At 45.5% G+C, this 22,044-nt stretch overlaps 1 protein-coding gene across 7 annotated transcripts in view; it reads left to right on the top strand.

Annotated features, from left to right (window-relative positions):
* TCF20 (transcription factor 20) overlaps positions 1–22,044 on the top strand; it is a 170,520-nt gene that overhangs the window by 98,332 nt on the left and 50,144 nt on the right. For all 7 annotated transcript variants that reach the window (XR_014233738.1, XM_082352621.1, XM_082352619.1 and 4 more), the window contains one exon: positions 16,182–21,935. Coding sequence is in view for 6 of the 7 variants with exons in the window: in XM_082352619.1 (XP_082208745.1) it covers positions 16,182–21,935 (5,754 nt within the window). In the remaining variant the exon portion in view is untranslated. The remainder of the gene's footprint in view (positions 1–16,181; positions 21,936–22,044) is intronic.

Below are 22,044 nucleotides of genomic sequence, written 5' to 3'. Positions count from 1 at the left end.
GAGGGAAGGATCATAGAAACTCGTTCTCAAGATTAACTTCCCTCACAGATGAAAGCTTTTGGTTTCCATCTGTTATCTTTGCTTTTGTCAGAAGGAGAATTTACATTGTTAACTAAATTCACCCAGCCTTTGAATGCTTGCTACATGTATGGCAGTAGGAGAGCCAAAGCACTAGGTGTTGGGGAAATAGAGGGTTTAATTACTCTCAGGTAATGTCGGTAAACTCCTCTAGGGAGGAGTTAGGGGGAAAGCAGAATTTGCACTAGGCCTTAAAGGTGAATGGCATGTCAGCAAAGCTAACATTATTCAGGCAGAGGAACCAACTAGAACAAAGGAAGGATTGCTGAGGTGTATGTGGGGACACTGGGGAATGCACAGAACAGGAATAAGGACAGGAGAGGTTAAGGGCACATTCTTTTTAGACCTGGGTTTAAATCCCAGCATTTCTTCTTCACTGACTAGCTAACTAACCTTGTGAGAGTTACTTCAGCTTTCTGAGCCTCAGTCTCTCCATCTGCAGAATGGCTAATAACTACATCATAGACTTGTTAACGTTAAATGAGACTCTAATATATTGCCTAGCACATAGTGTAAGGACTCAGTAAAAATAGCTGCAGTCATTAAATTTCTTTGCTTTTTAAATTTTATTTGTTTTAAAGTTAACATGTTCATTAAACCAGTTCCTAGGTGACTGTCCCCTGCAATCTCACGCCAAAGACAGCTGTTGTCAACAGTTTGATGAATGTCTCCTTTTTAATTTCATGTCTGTACATCTTTTTTCTTTATATTTGTTTTGATTGCCATTGTTCCAGCTTTAGAGTGTTTGGGAGGCAGGGAAGAGGAACGCTGTATGGCGTTCCTAGAAGACAAGACTGAGCTGTCTGTGTGTGGTACTAATGATTAGGAGCCAGGGAAGGTTTTAGAGGTCAGGGAGTGACATGATCAGATCTGTTTTAGTAATAATGCTGAAATGTATTCAAATTGGGCTGTAGTGGGGAAGCAAGTCTTTGCTTGGCTGTTAGAATGCCAGGCAGATGTCAAAGAGGTTTGTTACATGCTTTCAACCATGTAACCCTAGTTGGGGAAATGAGGCACTCAGCTGAGGTAGGGAAGTGAGGACCAGGCAGGGACCAGGCACTGGATAGTGGTGTGTGGACAAGAATGCTGCAGCTCTTCAGGGAAGACAGGATCACTGAGTGTTTCCTGAAGGCTTCAGTGAGGAGGTCAGATGTGAGCCAAGCCTTGAAGAATGATGCAGATTTGGGAAACATTTTTGGGAGGGGCAAATCACAAGTCAAGAGGTAGGAGTACAGGTATTGACACTTGGTCTGGATGGAATGGTGGACTTGAGTTGGCCAGCAGTGAGCAGTGTGGTTGGAAAGGAGAATTGCCCGTGCCCTCGTCAGATCTGTTACATGCTCTGCCTTGTGGCACTGATCTCACTGTTTGCAGTTTTCTCCTTTCCAGAGTGTAAGCTTTTTCAAAAGGGCGGAATAGTTTTAGTCATCCCTGTATTCCCAGGCCTGGTAAAGAGCCCAGCACATTGTAGGTGCTATTAAAAAAAAATAAAATTGAACGACTGAATATTTGCTGTTTATGGAAATTATAGACTGGATATCCTGTTGTCCCCTCAAAGTCAGGGTCTGAAAATCCTAATCTCGTTTCTCTCCCCTCCCCCTTTCATTCTGCCCTCAGCTGTGAGGCCTTAAACAGGTCACCCTCCCCAGTGCTTCCACAGCACTGTGTGCTTACCTCTCCATCCCATAATCATTTGTGTACACCTGTTTGGAATCACACTGCACAACCCTCACTAGCACATCTGGAGTCCAGCATGTCACACTCCCTCAGCTCGGGGGATCCCACATTGCCTTTCTTCCTCAATAGCTGTTTCTTCTCTTCACTCTCCTTTTGTGGCTTCTTTTCCTCTTTCCCAGCCTCTAAATGTTGGAGTGATTAAGGGATCAACCCTACACATAATCCCTAGACCAGTGGCTTTAAACCTTTTTTTGACCAAACTACACACCAACCTGGTATACGCACACTACATTCACTTATGCACCTAGACACTCACGCCTGAAGCAAAAGTTTCATAAGAAAGTTCTCATACTTCATCTTACTCTGAGCCATGGACTCTGTTATTTGCCATTCTGTTCTATTTCATTTTTTTAAAGTACCGTTCATGACCCACTAAATTGATTTCACAACCTTCATTTTGAAAAACTGCTGTGGGTGATCTCATCCACTCCTTTGGCTTTAAATACTATCTCTGTGCTGATGACCTTCCCATTTATATCTCCAACCCCACCTTTCCCCTGAGATCCAGACATGCCAGCTGTCTACCTGACATCTCCACTTGGACGTCACTAGGAATCTCAAAGTTAACATGTCCAGCGAAGCACTCTTGGTTTCCTTCAGTCTCTCCCCCTCCCTGCCTTGTCCCTCTCCATAAACGGTGCAGTGGTCACAGTTGCTCAGTAAGGGATGATACTGGAGTATAAGCTCCCTGGACCTGGCGCTGCCGCCTGATGAGGTTTGAGGCCTTGGGCAGTTGCTGAACCTCTCTCTGCCTCACTGTCTTCATTTTAATAAAGTGGGGTTTTCAACTATACCTTCCTCCTGGGACTGTTGTGCAGACCGAATGGACTTTTACCTGTAAAGGACATAGAGCATTGACTGGCACATGGCTGCTGGTATTTGTCATCATTGTTGGGTCCCTCACATCCAGTTCTGATCCATTAGCAATTTCCATTAGCTCTGACTTCAAAATGTATCCTCTCTTTGACCACACATCACCACCTTCATCAACACCACATCCATCTCTGCGGCCAACATCCCTTACCCAGGCGACCAAAATAGCTTCTTAACTAACTCCCCGCTTCTGCCCTTGCGCCTCCCAAAGTCTGTTTTTCACAAAACAGCCAGAGTTGCCATTTGAGAATTGAAACCAGAGTATGTTGCTCTCTAGCTCAAACCCTCCAAAGCCTTCTAATAAAATTCAACATCCTTATGTGGCTTAAAAGGCCTTTCATCTGTACTTCTCAGACTTTCGCATGTATATGACTCACTGTTGAGTGCGTTAACGTGCGGATTCTGATTCTGTAGGTTCACGAGGCCTGAGACTCTGCATCTCCAACAAGAACCCAGACGGCAGTGCTGCTGGTCTGCAGACCCCATGATAACAAGGCCTGTGTGCTCAGGGTCCTCTCCTGTGGCCGCGCCTCCCTCTGTTCTCCCTGCACTTGGCCACGTTGGCCACTTTGTTGATCCTTTCACCAAGCCCTTTCCTGCCTCACCTCTGTGCTCCTTTCCACAGGTCTCTGCACAGCCTATCCCCTCACCTCGTTCCAGTCCCACGTCACCTCCTCAAGGAGGCTTCTCTTCCTGTGTAAACCATCCTGCTTAAATCCCACCCTTTCCCCTACACCCTTCTCTCTGTCCCCTTAGCCTCCCTTACTTCTCCCTAAGCATTTCTTAGTTCCTGGCGTGTATTTCTTTGTAATTGTTTTGTCTTTATTTGCTGTTTTCATGGAAGGTCGGGACTTGAGACTTGTTCATAGCTGTATCTCCAGAACCTAGAATCAGTGCCTGGAACGTGATAATTTGCTCAAATGTGTATTGAAAGATGAATATACATATGTGTAAATGTTTCTCCTGTTAGACATGGGCCTTCCCTTGAGGGAAGGGACCTTCCTTACTCCTTTTTGCATTTTAGGTGTTTAGCCTGAATCCTCATTCTGGTCCTCTCATACCCCTCCTCACCCTCATAGCAACAGTCTTCAGTGATTGTTAGCTACTGTTTGCCAGACCGTTCTGGGGGCTTTCAATAACCTTTTTTGTCTCATAACCAAACTTTTTTTATATAAGTAACACATGACTATAGTCTTACTAAAAAAAAAAAAAATCAAACAAGTAAAAAGTTGTTCCTCCCCTAGTTAATGTTTTGGTATGTATCCTTTTCAGCCATTTTCTAGACTTATTATTTTGAAATTTATCAGTAATAAAGGAAAAGATGGGACTTGCTTCCACTATCAGGAGAAGTCTTCTTAGTGGAATAGTGCACTGTATCTTTCACCTTATCAAGGGCAAACTCCAGGGCAGTTCTGTTCTACAGTTGAAGAAACCGAAGCTTAAGAAGTGAGTAATGTGCTCAAGATCTCACTAACAGTATGATGCAAAACCCAGTTCAGAATCTGCCTGTGTCCGGGTTCAGAGTCCATGCATGCCCTTTCTGCTACATCATGCTGCCAGGAGCTGTGGGGACAGAGACAGGAGTGGTTGACTCGCTGGAAGGAGGCTCCCGAGAAAGGGATATTTGAGCAGGTCTTCCCAGAAGCGTCTGAGTTAATCAGATGGTACAAGTGGACAGAGAACTAGCATTCTAGACATGGTAACAGCTTGGGCAAAGACCTGAGGTCTGAAGCACCTTTGGGGTATGGAGAGAAGTTCGGTGTCACTGGAGTAGGAGGTGTGAAATGAGGTCATGAAATGTGGAGCTGGAAATTCTGTTGGTGTCAGAAGCTGAAGAATCTTAAATTCCATGCTGTGAACTCTGTGGTGTTTCCTCAGACTGGTTAAGTGGGAAACCAGAATTTTGTTTATTTGCAAAATGTGTCAAACATGCAGAAAAGCACAGAGTCTAATGACACCTGTGTACCCATCACCCAGATTTAACAGATGTCACGGTTGGATCCTCCTGAGTACCTCCCTCCCTCCACTTAGAACCATATTCCCAAACACCAGGCCTTTTTCATATGTATCATTTCTGAAATTTATCTATGTTCATACATACAGAGCTAGAGAACTAGTTTGGAATTTTTCCATTGTTAATTCATCTAATATAGTAAAAGGAATAAAGCTTGATCCTACAAAATCACAAGTACCCCCTCAGGCTGGTTTGACATGTCTCCATTCGGCTGAAAGTATATCATGGCTTTCTGGCACGGTTGAAGTATTATAGGCTTATACCTTGTACTTTGCCCCTTGGAGGATCAGCCATTTTTCTAAGAAGCCTGGGTTCCATTTAGTGAGGAATGGCATTTATAAACTCAAAACTGAATGTCAGCTTGGTTCCCTAGGATTATTAGCGTTTTCTTCTAAAATTACAATGCGTGTGTGTGTGTGTGTGTGTGTGTGTGTGTGTGTGTGTGTGTGTTTAATGTTTAACTTTCTAATTCACCTGGAGTTTATTTTTATGGTTATCATGAGATGAGATCTAACACAATTATTTTTCTCACTGAAAAATTCCAGAAATGTAACATGTTATCCCAATACCCTTTAATTTATTTTAATTATAATTTAGAAAAAGTTATTATACATGGTAGGACAAATATCTTCTGACTTTTCATAGTTTCCCAAATTTTCTTGACTAGCTTCACATGTTTTCTTTAATTGAGCTTTAGAATTCATTTATCAAAGCCTCACAGAGACAGTGGAGAGTCGTCTGGTTGAGGGGGTGATGGTGAGGAGACTTGAAGGATGAGGCTTCAGAGCTTGGGAGATTAGTTATGTTGAGTAAAATAAGTAAATTGATTAAGCAAGTATGTAAGTATATATTGAGGATAATGGGAGCGAGGTGTCTTAACTGTCTGAGGAGGGAATTACAAACATGGAAAGATGGGAGGTTGGAAAGATCCTTGAGGGTGTTGGGTTGGAATTGGAGGTGTCAAGATGAACACGTGGTTCTTAAATGTATATACAACTGTAGATATAGAAGTACTTATAGGTGTGGGTGTTCGTGTACGTGCATAATATTTTCTAGCTAGAAACAGTGACATCCCAGTAGCAATGAACAATCCTAGCACCCAGATCCTTGTTTCTAAATATTATCCTCCTCTAAAATGAATCAAGTGTCCTTGGAGAAATGGCTAGTTCCAGGGGTGGGGGTGGGGAAAGTAAATGATGAGCCTAAAACATCTTGTGCCAGGAAATAAGGGAATGCTCAAGAAATGGAATATGTCAAAAGGATACAGGAGCCAGTTTGAAGACGTCTCCACTCGCCAAATGTGGATAGTTTGAGAATCAAATAGATGAATGAATACATGGGTGAGGAGGGAAAGTTCTGCCTGCTAATGATGGATAGAGAATCACCATTTGGTAACCATCCTAGAGGTGGTTGATTCACATGGGAGTCATCAATGAGTGGATGTTTGACAAAGAACAAGATGTTGGCATAATCTCAGGATTCTCCCATGAGATACTCATCCGGTTACAAAGGTAAAGTGGTAACTTTACAGTGGAGAAACCTGGCAGAGATGGGCTTGACCGGGTGAATGGGATTGACATCACCACCAGTGGAGGGATGGCTTGCCATCCATCCCTGATGTGATACACTGAAAAGAGCACAGCATCACGTCTCTGATACTACTGCCGAGAAAGCGGGACCTGAGCCTGGACATGCAGGTTGAGGACCATCCTACAGAATGAAAGGGCTATGCTCTGTTAAGGACATGGAAGTCAGGAAAACACTGGGGAACTATTTCAGATTGGCGAGACACTGGTGAGACATGACAACTTGTATTCCTGGATGGGATCCTGGGCCAGAAAGGAAAAAGAAACGTTGTTGGGACAGTTAACAAAATTTGAATGGACTCTGTGGATTGGATTGGTGGTGTAGTATGAATGTTGATTTCCTGGTGTGGAGGGTTTTATGCTGGTTATGTAGATGGATGTTCCTTTTTTTGGAAATGTACACTGGACTATTTAGGGGTGATGGGGCTTCATGTCTTCAGCCTACTCTCAAAGAGGTCAGGAAGAAGCTAATAGGTATTTATACAGGGTATATATAGTCATCCCTCAGTATCTGCAGGGGAGTGGTTCCAGGACTCCCTCAGACACCAAAATCTGTGGATGCTCAAGTCCCTTATATAAAATGGCATAGTATTTGCATATAAACTATGTACATCCTTCCATACATCATCTCTAGATTACTTACAATACTTAATACAATGTAAATGCTGCATTACATACACATAGTTATAAACTCAGTGTGAGTACTATATATTATAAATAGTTGCTGGGGAAGCAGATTCAAGTTGTGCTTTTTGTAACTTTCTGGAATTTTTCCCCCCTAATATATTTGATCTGTGGTTGGTTGAATCTACAGATGCAGAGCCCATAGATAACAGAGGGTTGACTGTATAGGTAATGAATATGTATAGGTAGTGGAGCAAATGATATGAAATATTAACTAAAAAATAAAATGATATTATCAGTTGGGGAATCTTGTTGAAGGGGGTATGTGAGCACTGTACTATTCTTGTACTTTCCTGTACATGTGAAATTATTTCAAAATAAATTATTTTTTAAGACCCTACTGAGATTTTGACCAGAACGTTATCAGTTTTATAAACTGATCTGTGGAGACTTGACCTCTTTATGATACTGTGTCTTTTCATCTAGATACGTTATGTGTTTCCCTGGTGGGTTGGTTTATTTTGTTTTGTTTTTGAACTCTTCTTTGGAGTCCTTTGGTAAAGTTTATTTCGACATGTAGCTTTTGCCTACTTCTACTTTGGATTAGTCCTCTGGTATCTTTTTAATTTTGTTGCTATTATAAAATGAAGCCATTTTTGCCTATAAATGGCAACACTGATTGCTTTCTGTGATCCTTTTTGCCTGTGAAGGTTTAGAAATTATGTACTCATACAACCTTTAAGTGAGAAAAAAAAATTAATAACATCTCAAAAGCCCTCAGGCTCAATAGTTAGGAAAAACCCACAGGGAGCCCCAGCTAGATCCAGAGATACCACCAGCTCTACCCCTTTTTCAAAACTATTGGCCATCCTGCCCACAGATGAGGTCATCTAGATTGATCTTGTGAATATGAGACAGGCAACTATCTAATGGGAATGGGGTTGAGCCCCTTTGGCCTGTCCAGGAGAAGTTTATGGCGTTTCCATGCAGTTACAGAAACATGTGGTGATAGGATGCTGTGGTCTCTTAGCTATTTGAGATTATGTCTAAAAATAGGGCTGCCCACTCTGGGGTGGAATTCAGCTGTTTTTAGGTCTAATTCTGAAAAATAGCTCAGAGAGCTGGTGTTTTCTGTGTACACACTCACTGGGGCACCACAGTGTATGTGTGGTGTTGGTGCCAGGTTTTCTAGAGCGAGGATTCCTGCCTGACATTGCTTTTCTCCCCCACCTGCCCCTGGGCTTGTAGGGTCTCCTCTGCCTTCCTTTTTCCCTTCTCAGTCAGGGAAGTGCTTTGCTGTCAGCAGAACAAAGATATTTTTGAGATAGTGTGAGAGGTATATTTTTAAAATAAGGTTAATGAGATTTTAAGTGATTATTTTCTATGCAGGTATTAATGTCTATAGAAATGAAAATGCATCCATAATCCTGCCACCCTGAATAATAGAAAGGTTTTCATTTTTCCATACTGTTTGGCCCTGGACCAAATGACTTCCAGATAGTTGTAACCATAGCACAGATATGGTTACTTTTCTTCATCTTAGTATATAAAATAAGTATTTCCTATGGTGCTAGAATCTTCACAGTTGTTTTCAATGAATATGTACTATTTCATTGAGTGAAAATACCATAATGTGTTTAATCATTTTCAAATGCTAAAAAGTTAGATTCTTGCCCATCTTTTCTGCTTATAGATATCACTGGAGTGAATATGTTGGTACCTTCGTTTTTGCTTGGTTGTTTTGAGATTTCCTTAAGATAGAAATCTAGTAAATATTGATAGAATTACTGGGTCAAAAGATATTAATATTTTTATTAACAAATTGCTTTTCCAAAGGGTTGTAATAATTTATGCTGCTTTTGCTATTGTTTGTACCAGCTTCACCCCAACCTCACCAGGTGTCATATCATCTCTGCTTTTTTTCTTTTTTTAATTTAATAGCTATAAATTTGTGCTCCCACTTTTTGCCAGCATGTATTTGATCGTGTTTGAAGGTGGATGTTTTTTTATAGCTTGCATGGTTAATACAAAACAGGTTTTGACCCTCAGAGCAAACTTTTTAGATCTGTAGCACTCTGGTGGGTGTCTTTTCCTCTAGACGACTGACTTGCAAATTCCGAGTTGGTTCCTTAAGCTGCTTTCTGGGCTCCCAAGCCAGGGACAGGCCAGCACCATCAGCACATTATCTTACTCTTAAGGCCTAATTGTACTGAGACATCTGTCAGCCACCAAGAAAGGTCTAGGCTCTGTTCATCTGCAAATATGATATAGAATATGAAATATCAAATCAAAACCTTGAGTAAATCTTTTTTGCCTGATCTACTTAGGAAGATTCCATGTTTGCACATACATAGAGCAAATAACAGAACTATCCAGGTATAGAAAGTCAATTCAACTCTAGAAAATTTCAAGATTTCCTTCTAAAATAACTCCCAATCTGTCAAAGTCTTGCTTCTGTTTCACGGAAGGCTTCTGTCAGAAGTACAGGTTGGGTTCTGGGGTGGGCATTCCATATCCCACCTGTCTGTTTACTATGAATGTTTTGCTTATTTAACTTCTCTGAGCCTCACTTTACAAAAAGGAGTGCTAATACTTGTGTTAGAGCATGGTGAGGATTAAAGACATTAATATTTACATAAAGCACCTGGTACAGTGTGTGGCTTGTGTTAGAGATGCAGGAAATAGGTGATAGCTACAGTTACTGTCTAGGTGTTAGGTGTTTTTTTTTTTTTTTTTTTTTCCTGGCTGTGCTGCTAGGCATGTGGGATCTTTGTTCCCTGACCAGGGATCAAACCTGTGCCCCCTGCAGTGGAAGTGTGGAGTCTTAACCACTGGACCGCCAGGGAAGACCCAAAGTGTTAGGAATATTTAAAACCTGGATTTAAGTGCTCCTTGCTCAATTTGTGGTACAGTGAAAGAAGGGAAAGTGGGTTTTAGAACCAAAAGAATTTGAGTTATAGGATATCAGCTTCAGTTTATCCTAGAAGAGTGACTTTTGGCAAATTACATAACTTATCTGTTTTTTTTTTCTCACCTGTAAGTTGAAATATATGTAAAACTACCCAGTGCCTGACACACAGAATAAATGGTAGCTATCATCATCAATAGCGCATACCTTTAGATAGTGGTTAAAGGCAAATGCACTTCACTAAGTTTGTTTTTACTAACAGAGAAAAGCCAACAAATGACCTGCTTTAAGGAAGACTTGTGGAAAAGGTCACATTTCAGGAGCTCTTAAGATTCTGGGAACCATATGACCTGACTCAGTAGGAAGGAATTTGTGGACCTAGGGATGTTTCAGAGATGGCTTCAAGGTGAGGGCAGGACGATGGCCCAGAGCGGACGGAGCAGGTTTGATTGAGAGGGTGGAGATGAGCAGAAATTGGGTTGGGAAGATGCCAGAGGGCTTCAAGGCATGTGGGGAGGCAATGCTGTCAAAACAGCAGGTGAAGAAAAGCTGTTCCAGGTGATCGGTTCTGGGAAGGAGACCTTCTAGAGATGTTATTCTAGTCCAAGAAAGATGAGAATGGCAGTGACAAGGCTGGAGAGGAGAAGGGCAAATCCAAGAGGTGGAAAAGTCACAGGGTTAGGTAACACCATAAATACAAAGAGTTCAAGGAAGAGATGAGTTTGAGGTTGTTCTAAAGCGTCTTGCTTAGGGATATCTAAGAGGTGATCGTGGTTCTCCTTGGGGATAGGAAGTTGGGTCAATTGAGGAAAGAACATTTTTGTCCTTGAGAATGAGTTGGTGACTGCCTAAAAATGTATTTTGTCATCTTTATGGAAATTAATCCAGCCACAAGTGACACTGCCTAGAGTCTTTACATGCAAAAGTGACTGTTCTGTCTCCCCACCACCACCAAAAGAGGTCTGGAGGTCTTGTCATTAAAACCATTACCATATGGTTAATAAGTCCTGCACACCTGACCCACCCCATCCCTGGCAGTCAGAGTCCCAACCAATTTTGAATCCTGGGCGTTTCTTTCTTCCTTGCAGCTTGGCTGTGCATTTCGTCTGACGTTTATAGGTGTTTTGTTATGGGAGGATTTTTAGACCCTCTGGTATGTTGCATGAAATAGAAGTCTCTCGCTCCCCAAGTGATAATACTCTACTCTGAAATCCTAGGAATGAGAGAAGAACGATATTAGTCAGGGTCCTGGTGGAAACAGATGGCACACTCGAACTGGGTACTTTAAGGAGCATTTAATTGTTTCATTCAGGCAAAAGGAAGGTTTCTATTCCAGGTCTGAAGAGTTTTGATAGAGGAATTAAGGATTTACCCAACTTTTGGAAGAACTGGGATTGGGAAGGTCAGGGAAGCTGCTACCAATCATCTCACACTGAAACACCACAGTGAGTGGTTCTCGTGAGCTCACGGGGAAGCCACTGTGAATCCATGTCTGCTGCAGCCACCTCCGGGAGTATTACCCTCTCCTTTTCTTCTGCCTTTCAAATCTTGCTTGTGCTCCTCTTTGTAAACTCTAACCCAGATTATGCTGGAAAAAGTGTTCTGAAAAGGTAGCTCCCAGGTTCTGATCTGCAGCGGAGAACTTAGAAAGAGGGTAGTCACAATGCTGCTGAGTTGTCCACAGTGCAGAACTGGGACGATTTACAAAGGGCAAGCAGGGACTGGGGACACCAGTGGAGAAAGTGGAGTCTCCTGGGCTAGCAGTAGCGGGAGGTGTTAGTATCCCTGGGCCTGGAAGGCAAGAGGAGGAAGCCGTTCCTCGAGCCTGGAGAAGGCGGCTGCTGAGGTTGCCCACCCGGGGCTTGGCCATTGGTGGGTCATCTTAGCCAGCCTCAGCCACTGCAGGGTGGGAGCCAGGAGTGTAAATTCCTCCTCCTCACCCTCCTCCTGCCTCTTCCAGGCAACTGGACCAGAAGCCAGAGGGGCAGTGGAGCCTCTTGACAGTCCCTATGGTGCCCCCTCCCAGAGACAGTAGGATGGAGGTGGGTGAGGAGTAAGGTTGGAGGGAAAGCAGAATAATCCACCAGACAAGGGCCATAACTAGAAGTATTTGTGTTGTTAACATCTTGAGGATTAAAGCATTTTTTCAAGGTAAGGGAGGACAATAAGCAGAAAATCAAAGATTAAACCTGAAATAAAAGAGGAAGCAGGTACTTGAAAAGATCTCTCAAGGAAACTGTCTTGAAGACAGTTTGGAAAACTTTGTGGAGAAGAGAATGGTTTGGGGAGTGGGATGATATTGGACGCAAGGAGGAAGAAGGACAAAGAAGGCTAATGTTGGTTTTCTACAAGACGGCAAGGTCGTTGGCCCCTGGGGTAGGGTGGGGAGTGTGGCTGCAGGGGGAAGCAGTGCTTGTAGGGAGGCCAGTGTGGACTCTGGATCATGGACCGTGGAACACATAAGGCACTGCGTTCTGGACTTCACCAGTGCACCTCCATAGCCCTCCCGAAACCATTCAGAAGGTTAGGAAAATGGGAGAGAACCAGGAAAGGGAGAGTTGGGGAGGGAGGCGAGTTGGTAAACCTTTTTCATATTAGGTATAGAAATTCCTTATGGGTGACTTTGCTTCCTTTTAGAGTGTCAGATTTTCTTTACTGCATCTGTACTCATTCAAATGAGGAAATTCAGGCATTTGTCACTATTAATCATGAAGCTATAAAACTGATTACACTGATGCTCTGCTTTTCTTAAATGATGGGACGTATTGGAATTATTTATTAGTAGCTTACTTTATACACTAATGCTGAAATTAGTACTTTGGGTTTACATTTCCAGTTGCTGGTATACTTGGTTTTCCTAATTGCTTTACTTGGAAATACTAAAAAATGAACTTGCACCCACTTGCTGGTGATCAGATACTTCATGTGTACTGAGAGTATTTAACTTTACTAGTACCCTGCAGGAGATATCTGGCTGTGGGGTTTTTTTTTTTCTTTTTTCATCTAGTCCATAAACCAGAACAATAACAATAGGGAAGAGGATGACATCATACAGGACAGGAAACCTCCGAGAAGGGCTGAGAGCACACCTCAGAAGGAACTGTACCCAAATCTGTCTCCCACTCTGGAGATGGGATTCTCTGAGGAGCGAGGCAGCCGGAGGTGGAGGCGGGAAGTGCTGATGTTACAGTGTTCTTCTTAGCAGCCCTTGTTGAGGAAAAATTTGGAGCAAGTGGCAACATTGTTTATACACTCATTTTTCAGAAGACTGATTTTATTTACAGAAGGATTAATTAAACAACATGTAAGATGTTTATTTATGGAGAGATGATCTCTCAAGGAAGCTTTTCATTAAACTGCCAGATTTAGTCTTTTTGTTCTATTTAACCCATCAGCTGCCTTTTATCATGTAGAGAAAGCCATTGGCATTAAGAGCTAGGGTAGGAGGACACCACAAACAGGAAAAATACCTGTGTGGACAGAATTGGTCTTGACAGTCTTAGTTCCTAAGGTGGTTACTAACTTACCCTGAGTGGCTTAGTGGGGAGGTCCTTGTGAGAGGGAAATAGAGAAGCACATAACTTCAAAGTATTGTTAGTGGGGTCATCCACTTTTCAAGGCTGACCTCTGACAGGACAAGTGGCAGTTGTCACTGACTGCATATTAGATCCTCTGGGTACTGTAGTGTTAGGAACGTGGCCTGAAGGTGCAGACTGCCAGGCCAGCCTTGTGAACTCTGTGCTTCAGTTTCCTCATCTGGAAGATGAGGATACTGATTTTGTGAGGATTCAGTGAGTCAGTGCTTGTAAAGTGCTGGTACAGTATCAAGCACTACAGTAAGCCCTCCGGTAGGAGTTATCTGTTGCCCAGCAGATTCACTGGAACACAGAAAATAGCTGTCTGTTGCAAAGGCATTTTGAAGAGGAAGAGAAGAGGTTTCCTTTAGATTCTGAGATTATTTGTACTTGAATGTTTAAAGGTGACTTTGGGTCATGGGATTATATAATCAAACTTAATATCCAAGTAGTAGACTCTTGTCTAGCTATTTAGACTTAAGATAGTTCAGGAAGAAGTGGGTCAAGCTTTCAGAGTTTAGAGTTACTGACCATCTTCAGCTGTGGTCCATGTTTAATTTCTGCAGTCTCCTCACAGCTCTCATGTGGACGTAAGTTGGGTTTTTTCCCTCTGGAACTGGATAATTTTACAGGCAGGATCTTAAGCATCATCTAGCTCTGCTTTCAGATCAGTCATATTCTATTTTCTCTTCCTGCTCTTCTCTCATCTCACTGCCACACCACCATCTCCGAGTATGGAAGTTCTAGCCTGGTTCTCTGAGGCTTACTTCTTGTGCACTTACTGGTTTATAGAATGCCTGCTGTGTGCTCCTTCCTGTTTTAATGACAGGAGGATTACAGCAAGGCACCAAGTCTCTGCCCTTGGAAGTTTACATTCTAGTGGGGGCAGGAACAGATAGTATAGAAGTAGCGCATATGTACCTGTTGGGAATAAATACTGGGGAGGAAACAAGGCAGGGGAATCAGGAAGGCCCAGGTGAGGGTGTGGAGTTAGCTGTTTTTTAATAGGATGGCCAGGGGAAGGCCAAACTGGTTCCTGGAAGGAAGTAAAGGGGCAAGCCATGTGCCTCTGGAAGAGGAGCGTCACGGGCACGAGCAAAGTTCCTGTGTAGAAATGCTGGTGGCCCGGCCCAGAGGCAAGGAGACAGCAGAACTAGGGCAGAGAGTGGCAGAGGAGGACGTCAGAGAAGTTAGGAGGTGGGGGGCGGGCCTCCCAGACCGGCTTCACTTGGGATGAAATGGGGAGCCACTGCAGGGCTTGGAGATACGGAATCCAGCTTACCAACTTACCTTTTAAAAGAATCACTGACTTTCCTGCCGGCAACTTCTTTTTCAGCTCCCCTGAGGGAATTAAAGTAGATTCATAAGCCATTGTAGGAAAACTTTGTCTTAACTTACCCTAACCCATGTGTGTTTTGTAATTTCTTTTTTGAATAATTGATTTTAAAGTCATTTGGAGCAGTTTGACCTTGTCTTATTCATCTCTGACTCTGAGGAGACAGGCCCAGGCAAAAGGTGTAAAATAGATAGCTAGTGGGAACCTGCGGTACAGCACAGGGGGCTCAGCTCGGTGCTCTGTGATGACCTAGATGGGCGGGATGGGGGGGCAGGGGTGGGAGGGAAGACCTAGAGGGAGGGGATATAGGCATACATATAGCTGATTCACTTCGTTGTACAGCAGAAAATAACACAACATTGTAAAGCAATTATACGCCAATTAAAAAAAAAACAGCTCTTGATTAATTGTTTAAGAGGAGTATTATATTACATGAGAATTACATTAGCAAAGGTAATGCAAAGTGTTGACCCAATCAGATGACTTTGGGAAGAGTCTAGGTCCTAGGCTTGGTGAATTCTAATTTTCCTCTATATCTTTTGCTGTTCTCCTGTGTGACTGAATTCCCTCTTTCATAGGAATGGCCAATAATAACTTTGTGAATACTAGATTGGCAAGTCAAAAACTACATGGGGGTTAGAGATGCTAAAACTTCTTGCAAACCTCCGGAAAGAATCTGGACGAATAGTCACTGCTACTTTGGCTTATGATGCCTAGCCCTTTGTACCTGGGAGTTGAGGATGGGAGCGGGTGGTGGGGCTTGGACATACTTATGTGTCAAGAAGAGGTTAACCCCTAAGATTGTATAGCTGACTGAAGCAATAAGGAATCCATGCAGTGTTAAGAGTTGAGTGTCCCGGGGTCACCCATCATCACAGGTTGTTGGTAATTATAGTAAACCTGCAGTCACATGCATTAGGATATAAGGAGCTGACTTCTGTTCTCAGGCCAGTTCCATTTCTCAAAGTCGGGGAGGGGAGTAACTGCCTCATCATTATGTGAGACTCTCAGTTCAATAATCAGTCTAATAATACATGAAACAAACTAAATGAAAGTGTTTTTTTCTCACCCCTCCCCCACCATAACTGGAAGACTTTTTAAAAATTGTTGGATTTTTTATTGACAATAGTAATATAGCCCCATATTTAACCCAGTTGAATTTTGGGGGCTCTTTTATCTAATAGTGAGGTTTTTACTGTATTGAATTTGTGTTTGCCCAGAGTGTTTCTTTTCATACTACCGTAGACTTCTGCCTCGCTCTTACGGATGTTTCTCTGCTTGTTTGCAGCTTCAGAAATGGATAAGATAAGAAATAAAGGAGATGAAATTCAAACCAGTTAACTTCATCTGGGCATCTGAATTTTCACATCCCCTCCATCTCTAAACTTGATTTTATTTGTACTGAGGAGATGCATGTCTAATACTCGGGTTTTTTTTCTTCCGTTTCCAGGAGGGCTGTTGGCCTGCTGCGGTGCTGCTGAACAGTATGCAGTCCTTCCGGGAGCAAAGCAGTTACCACGGAAACCAGCAGAGCTACCCACAAGAGGTACACGGCTCATCCCGGATAGAAGAGTTCAGCCCTCGCCAGGCCCAGATGTTCCAGAATTTTGGGGGTGCAGGTGGCAGTAGTGGTGGCAGTGGCGGCAGCAGTGGTGGTGGACGACGAGGAACAGCGTCTGCTGCTGCAGCAGCGGCAATGGCTAGCGAAACCTCCGGCCATCAGGGCTACCAGGGTTTCAGGAAAGAGGCTGGAGACTTTTACTACATGGCAGGCAGCAAAGACCCCGTGGCAGCCGGAACCCCGCAGCCTGCTCAGCGAAGGCCTTCTGGGCCTGTGCAGAGCTATGGACCCCCCCAGGGGAGCAGCTTTGGCAATCAGTATGGGAGTGAGGGTCATGTGGGCCAGTTTCAAGCACAGCACTCTGCCCTTGGTGGCGTGTCTCATTATCAGCAGGATTACACGGGACCTTTCTCTCCAGGGAGCGCTCAGTACCAGCAGCAGCCTTCCAGCCAACAGCAGCAGCAAGTGCAGCAGTTGAGACAGCAGCTTTACCAGTCCCATCAGCCTCTGCCGCAGGCCACTGGCCAGCCAGCGTCCGGCTCATCCCACATGCAGCCGATGCAGCGGCCCTCAACTCTGCCAGCCTCTGCCACTGGTTACCAGTTAAGAGTGGGTCAGTTTGGCCAACACTACCAGTCTTCTGCCGCGACCTCCTCCTCCTTCCCTTCACCACAACGTTTCAGCCAGTCTGGACAGAGCTATGACGGCAGTTACAGTGTGAATGCTGGATCCCAGTACGAAGGACATAATGTGGGTTCTAATGCACAGGCTTATGGAACACAATCGAATTACAGCTATCAGCCTCAATCTATGAAGAATTTTGAACAGACGAAGATTCCACAAGGGACCCAGCAGGGGCAGCAGCAGCAGCAGCAGCAGCAGCAGCAGCAGCAGCAGCAACAGCAACAGCAGCAGCAGCAACAGCAACAGCAGCAGCAGCAACAGCAGCATCCCCCTCCTCCTCAGCATGTGATGCAGTATACCAACACTGCCACCAAGCTGCCGCTGCAAAGCCAGGTGGGGCAGTACAGCCAGCCCGAGGTTCCTGTGAGGTCCCCCATGCAGTTTCACCAGAACTTCAGCCCCATTTCTAACCCTTCCCCGGCTGCCTCTGTGGTTCAGTCTCCAAGCTGTAGCTCTACCCCATCTCCTCTTATGCAGAGTGGGGAGAATCTCCAGTGTGGGCAAGGCAATGTGCCGATGGGTTCCAGAAACAGAATTCTACAGTTAATGCCTCAACTCAGCCCAACCCCATCAATGATGCCCAGTCCTAATTCTCATGCTGCAGGCTTCAAAGGGTTTGGACTAGAAGGGGTGCCAGAAAAGCGGCTGACAGATCCTGGGTTGAGTAGTTTGAGTGCCCTGAGTACGCAGGTGGCCAATCTTCCTAATACTGTTCAACACATGCTACTTTCCGATGCCCTGACACCTCAGAAGAAGACCTCCAAGAGGCCTTCTTCATCTTCTAAGAAAGCAGACAGCTGCACAAACTCCGAAGGCTCCTCACAGGCTGAAGAACAACTGAAGTCCCCTCTGGCAGAGTCACTGGATGGAGGCTGCTCCAGCAGTTCCGAGGACCCAGGTGAGAGAGTGAGGCAGCTGAGTGGCCAGAGCACCAGTTCTGACACCACCTACAAGGGTGGAGCCTCAGAGAAGGCAGGCTCCTCACCAGCACAAGTCTCTCAGAGTGAAGCCCCCAGACTCAGTGCCAGTCCTGTAGCCAGAGAAGAGACCGCCTCGCCAGGTGCTAAGGACATGCCATTGTCATCTGAGGGCAACCCAAAAGTCAGTGAGAAGACAGTTGGGGTGATTGTCTCCCGGGAAGCTATGACAAGTCGGGTAGAAAAACCTGGTGGGCAAGAAAAAGGCTCCCAAGAGGATGATCCTGCAGCCACTCAAAGGCCACCCAGCACTGGCGGGGCAAAGGAAACCAGTCATGCGTCACTTCCACAGCCAGAGCCTCCGGGAGGAGGAAATAAAGGAAACAAAAATGGAGATAATAACTCCAACCACAATGGAGAAGGAAACGGCCAGAGCGGGCACTCCACAGGGGGCTCTGGTTTTATAGGCAGAACTGAGCCTAGCAAGTCTCCTGGAAGCTTGCGCTATAGTTACAAAGATAGCTTTGGGCCAGCCGTGCCAAGAAATGTCAGTGGCTTTCCTCAGTTTCCTACAGGACAAGATAAGGGGGACTTCACTGGCCATGGGGAGCGAAAGGGTAGGAATGAGAAGTTCCCTAGCCTCCTGCAGGAAGTGCTTCAGGGTTACCACCACCACCCTGACAGGAGATATTCTAGGAGTACTCAGGAGCACCAGGGCATGGCTGGTGGCCTAGAAGGAGCCACAAGGCCTAATGTGTTAGTTAGTCAAACCAATGAATTAGCTAGCAGGGGCCTTTTGAACAAAAGCATTGGTTCCCTATTAGAAAATCCCCATTGGGGCCCCTGGGAAAGGAAATCAAGTGGCTCGGCTCCTGAAATGAAACAGATCAATTTGGCTGACTATCCAATTCCCAGAAAGTTTGAAATAGAGCCTCAGTCATCAGCCCATGAGCCCGGGGGTTCCCTCTCTGAAAGAAGATCAGTGATCTGTGATATTTCTCCACTAAGACAGATTGTCAGAGACCCGGGGGCTCACTCACTGGGACACATGGGTGCCGACACCAGACTTGGGAGGAATGAACGTCTCAATCCAAGTTTAAGTCAGTCGGTCATTCTTCCAGGTGGGTTGGTGTCCATGGAAACAAAGCTGAAATCGCAGAGTGGGCAGATAAAAGAGGAAGACTTTGAACAATCCAAGTCCCAAGCTAGTTTCAACAACAAGAAATCTGGAGACCACTGCCACCCTACTAGCATCAAGCATGAGTCCTACCGAGGCAACGCCAGCCCTGGAGCAGCTACCCATGATTCCATCTCAGACTATGGCCCACAGGACGGCAGACCCACGCCAATGCGGCGAGTCCCTGGCCGAGTTGGTGGTCGGGAGGGCATGAGGGGTCGTTCCCCTTCTCAGTATCATGACTTTTCAGAAAAACTGAAGATGTCTCCTGGGAGGAGCAGAGGCCCAGGGGGAGACCCTCATCACATAAACCCACATATGACCTTTTCAGAGAGGGCCAACAGGAGTTCTTTGCACACTCCCTTTTCTCCCAACTCAGAAAGCCTGGCCTCTGCTTATCACACAAACACTCGCGCTCATGCTTATGGGGACCCCAATGCAGGTTTGAATTCTCAGCTCCATTACAAGAGACAGATGTACCAACAGCAACAAGAGGAATATAAGGACTGGAGCAGCAGTTCTGCTCAGGGAGTGATCGCTGCGGCTCAGCACAGGCAGGAAGGACCCCGCAAGAGTCCAAGGCAGCAGCAGTTTCTTGACCGAGTACGGAGCCCCCTGAAGAATGACAAAGATGGCATGATGTATGGCCCACCGATGGGGACTTACCATGACCCCAGCGGTCAGGACGGTGGGCGCTGCCTCATGTCTAGTGATGGTCTTTCTAACAAAGGCATCGAATTGAAGCACAGCTCCCAGAAGTTACAACAAGAATCTTGTTGGGATCTTTCTCGGCAAACTTCTCCAGCCAAAAGCAGCGGTCCTCCAGGAATGTCCAGTCAAAAAAGGTATGGACCACCCCATGAGACCGACGGACATGGGCTAGCTGAGTCTACACAGTCATCCAAACCTAGTAATGTTATGCTAAGGCTTCCAGGTCAAGAGGATCATTCTTCTCAAAACCCCTTAATCATGAGGAGGCGTGTCCGTTCTTTTATCTCTCCCATTCCCAGTAAGAGACAGTCACAAGATGTGAAGAACAGTAACGCTGAAGATAAAGGGCGCCTCCTTCACCCACCAAAAGAAGGTGCTGATAAAGCCTTCAATTCCTATGCCCATCTTTCTCACAGCCAGGAGATCAAGTCCATCCCGAAGAGAGAATCCTCCAAGGACCTTCCAAGTCCAGATGGTAGGAACTGCCCTGCTGTTACCCTCACAAGTCCTGCTAAGACCAAAATACTGCCCCCACGGAAAGGACGGGGGTTGAAATTGGAAGCTATCGTTCAGAAGATCACATCCCCAAACATTAGGAGGAGTGCATCCTCGAACAGTGCAGAGGCTGGGGGAGACACGGTTACTCTCGATGACATCCTGTCTTTGAAGAGCGGCCCTCCCGAAGGCGGGAGTGGTGCTGTTCAGGATGCCGAGATGGAGAAGAGAAAAGGTGAGGTGGTGTCTGACCTAGTCTGTCCAACAAACCAGGAGTTGAGCATAGAAAAGCCTCTTGCACGGTCTTCGGAGGAGTGGCGTGGCAGTGGGGATGACAAAGTGAAGACCGAGACACACCCAGACACGGCCACTGCTGGAAAGGAACCCCCTGGTGCCATGATGTCCTCAACCTCACAGAAGCCTGGGAGTAACCAAGGGAGAACAGATGGTTCCCTGGGCGGGACAGCACCTCTAATCTTTCCTGACTCCAAGAATGTACCTCCAGCGGGCTCCTTGGCTCCTGAGGCAAACCCCAAGGCTGAAGAGAAGGAGAACGATACAGTGACGATTTCCCCCAAACAGGAGGGTTTCCCCCCAAAGGGTTATTTCCCATCAGGAAAGAAGAAGGGGAGACCCATTGGTAGTGTGAATAAGCAAAAGAAACAACAGCAGCCGCCACCTGCACCCCCTCAGCCCCCTCAGATACCAGAAGGTTCTGCAGATGGAGAGCCAAAGCCAAAAAAGCAGAGGCAAAGGAGGGAGAGAAGGAAGCCTGGGGCGCAGCCAAGGAAGCGGAAAACCAAACAAGCAGTTCCCATCGTAGAGCCCCAAGAACCTGAGATCAAGCTGAAGTATGCCACTCAGCCACTGGATAAAACTGATGCCAAGAACAAGTCTTTTTTCCCTTATATCCATGTAGTAAATAAGTGTGAACTTGGAGCCGTTTGTACAATCATCAATGCTGAAGAAGAAGAACAGACCAAATTGGTGAGGGGTCGGAAGGGTCAGAGGTCCCTGACCCCTCCACCCAGCAGCACTGAAAGCAAGGTGCTCCCAGCTTCATCCTTTATGCTGCAGGGACCTGTCGTGACAGAGTCTTCTGTTATGGGGCACCTGGTTTGCTGTCTGTGTGGCAAGTGGGCCAGTTACCGGAACATGGGCGACCTCTTTGGACCCTTTTATCCCCAAGATTATGCAGCCACTCTCCCCAAGAATCCGCCTCCTAAGAGGGCCACGGAAATGCAGAGCAAAGTTAAGGTACGGCACAAAAGCGCTTCCAATGGCTCCAAGACGGACACGGAGGAGGAGGAAGAGCAGCAGCAGCAGAAGGAGCAGAGGAGCCTGGCCGCCCACCCCAGGTTTAAGCGGCGACACCGCTCGGAAGACTGTGGCGGAGGCCCCCGCTCCCTGTCCAGGGGGCTCCCTTGTAAAAAAGCAACCACCGAGGGCAGCAGCGAAAAGACTGTTTTGGACTCAAAGCCCTCCGTGCCCACCACTTCAGAAGGTGGCCCCGAGTTGGAGTTACAAATCCCTGAACTACCTCTTGACAGCAATGAATTTTGGGTCCATGAGGGTTGTATTCTCTGGGCCAATGGAATCTACCTGGTCTGTGGCAGGCTCTATGGCCTGCAGGAAGCGCTGGAAATAGCCAGAGAGATGGTGAGTACGAGAAATCCCTTACCAGTTGCTCTTTTTGTTACTTCTTTTTGATTCCTTTTCTTCCACCTTCACTTGTTTCAGCCGTATTTTTTATTCTTTCATATCACAT

Source organism: Balaenoptera borealis, assembly GCF_965194805.1.
Source record: "Balaenoptera borealis genome assembly, chromosome: 13".
Classification (NCBI taxonomy): domain Eukaryota; kingdom Metazoa; phylum Chordata; class Mammalia; order Artiodactyla; family Balaenopteridae; genus Balaenoptera; species Balaenoptera borealis.
This window is presented reverse-complemented; position numbering and strand designations above follow the sequence as displayed.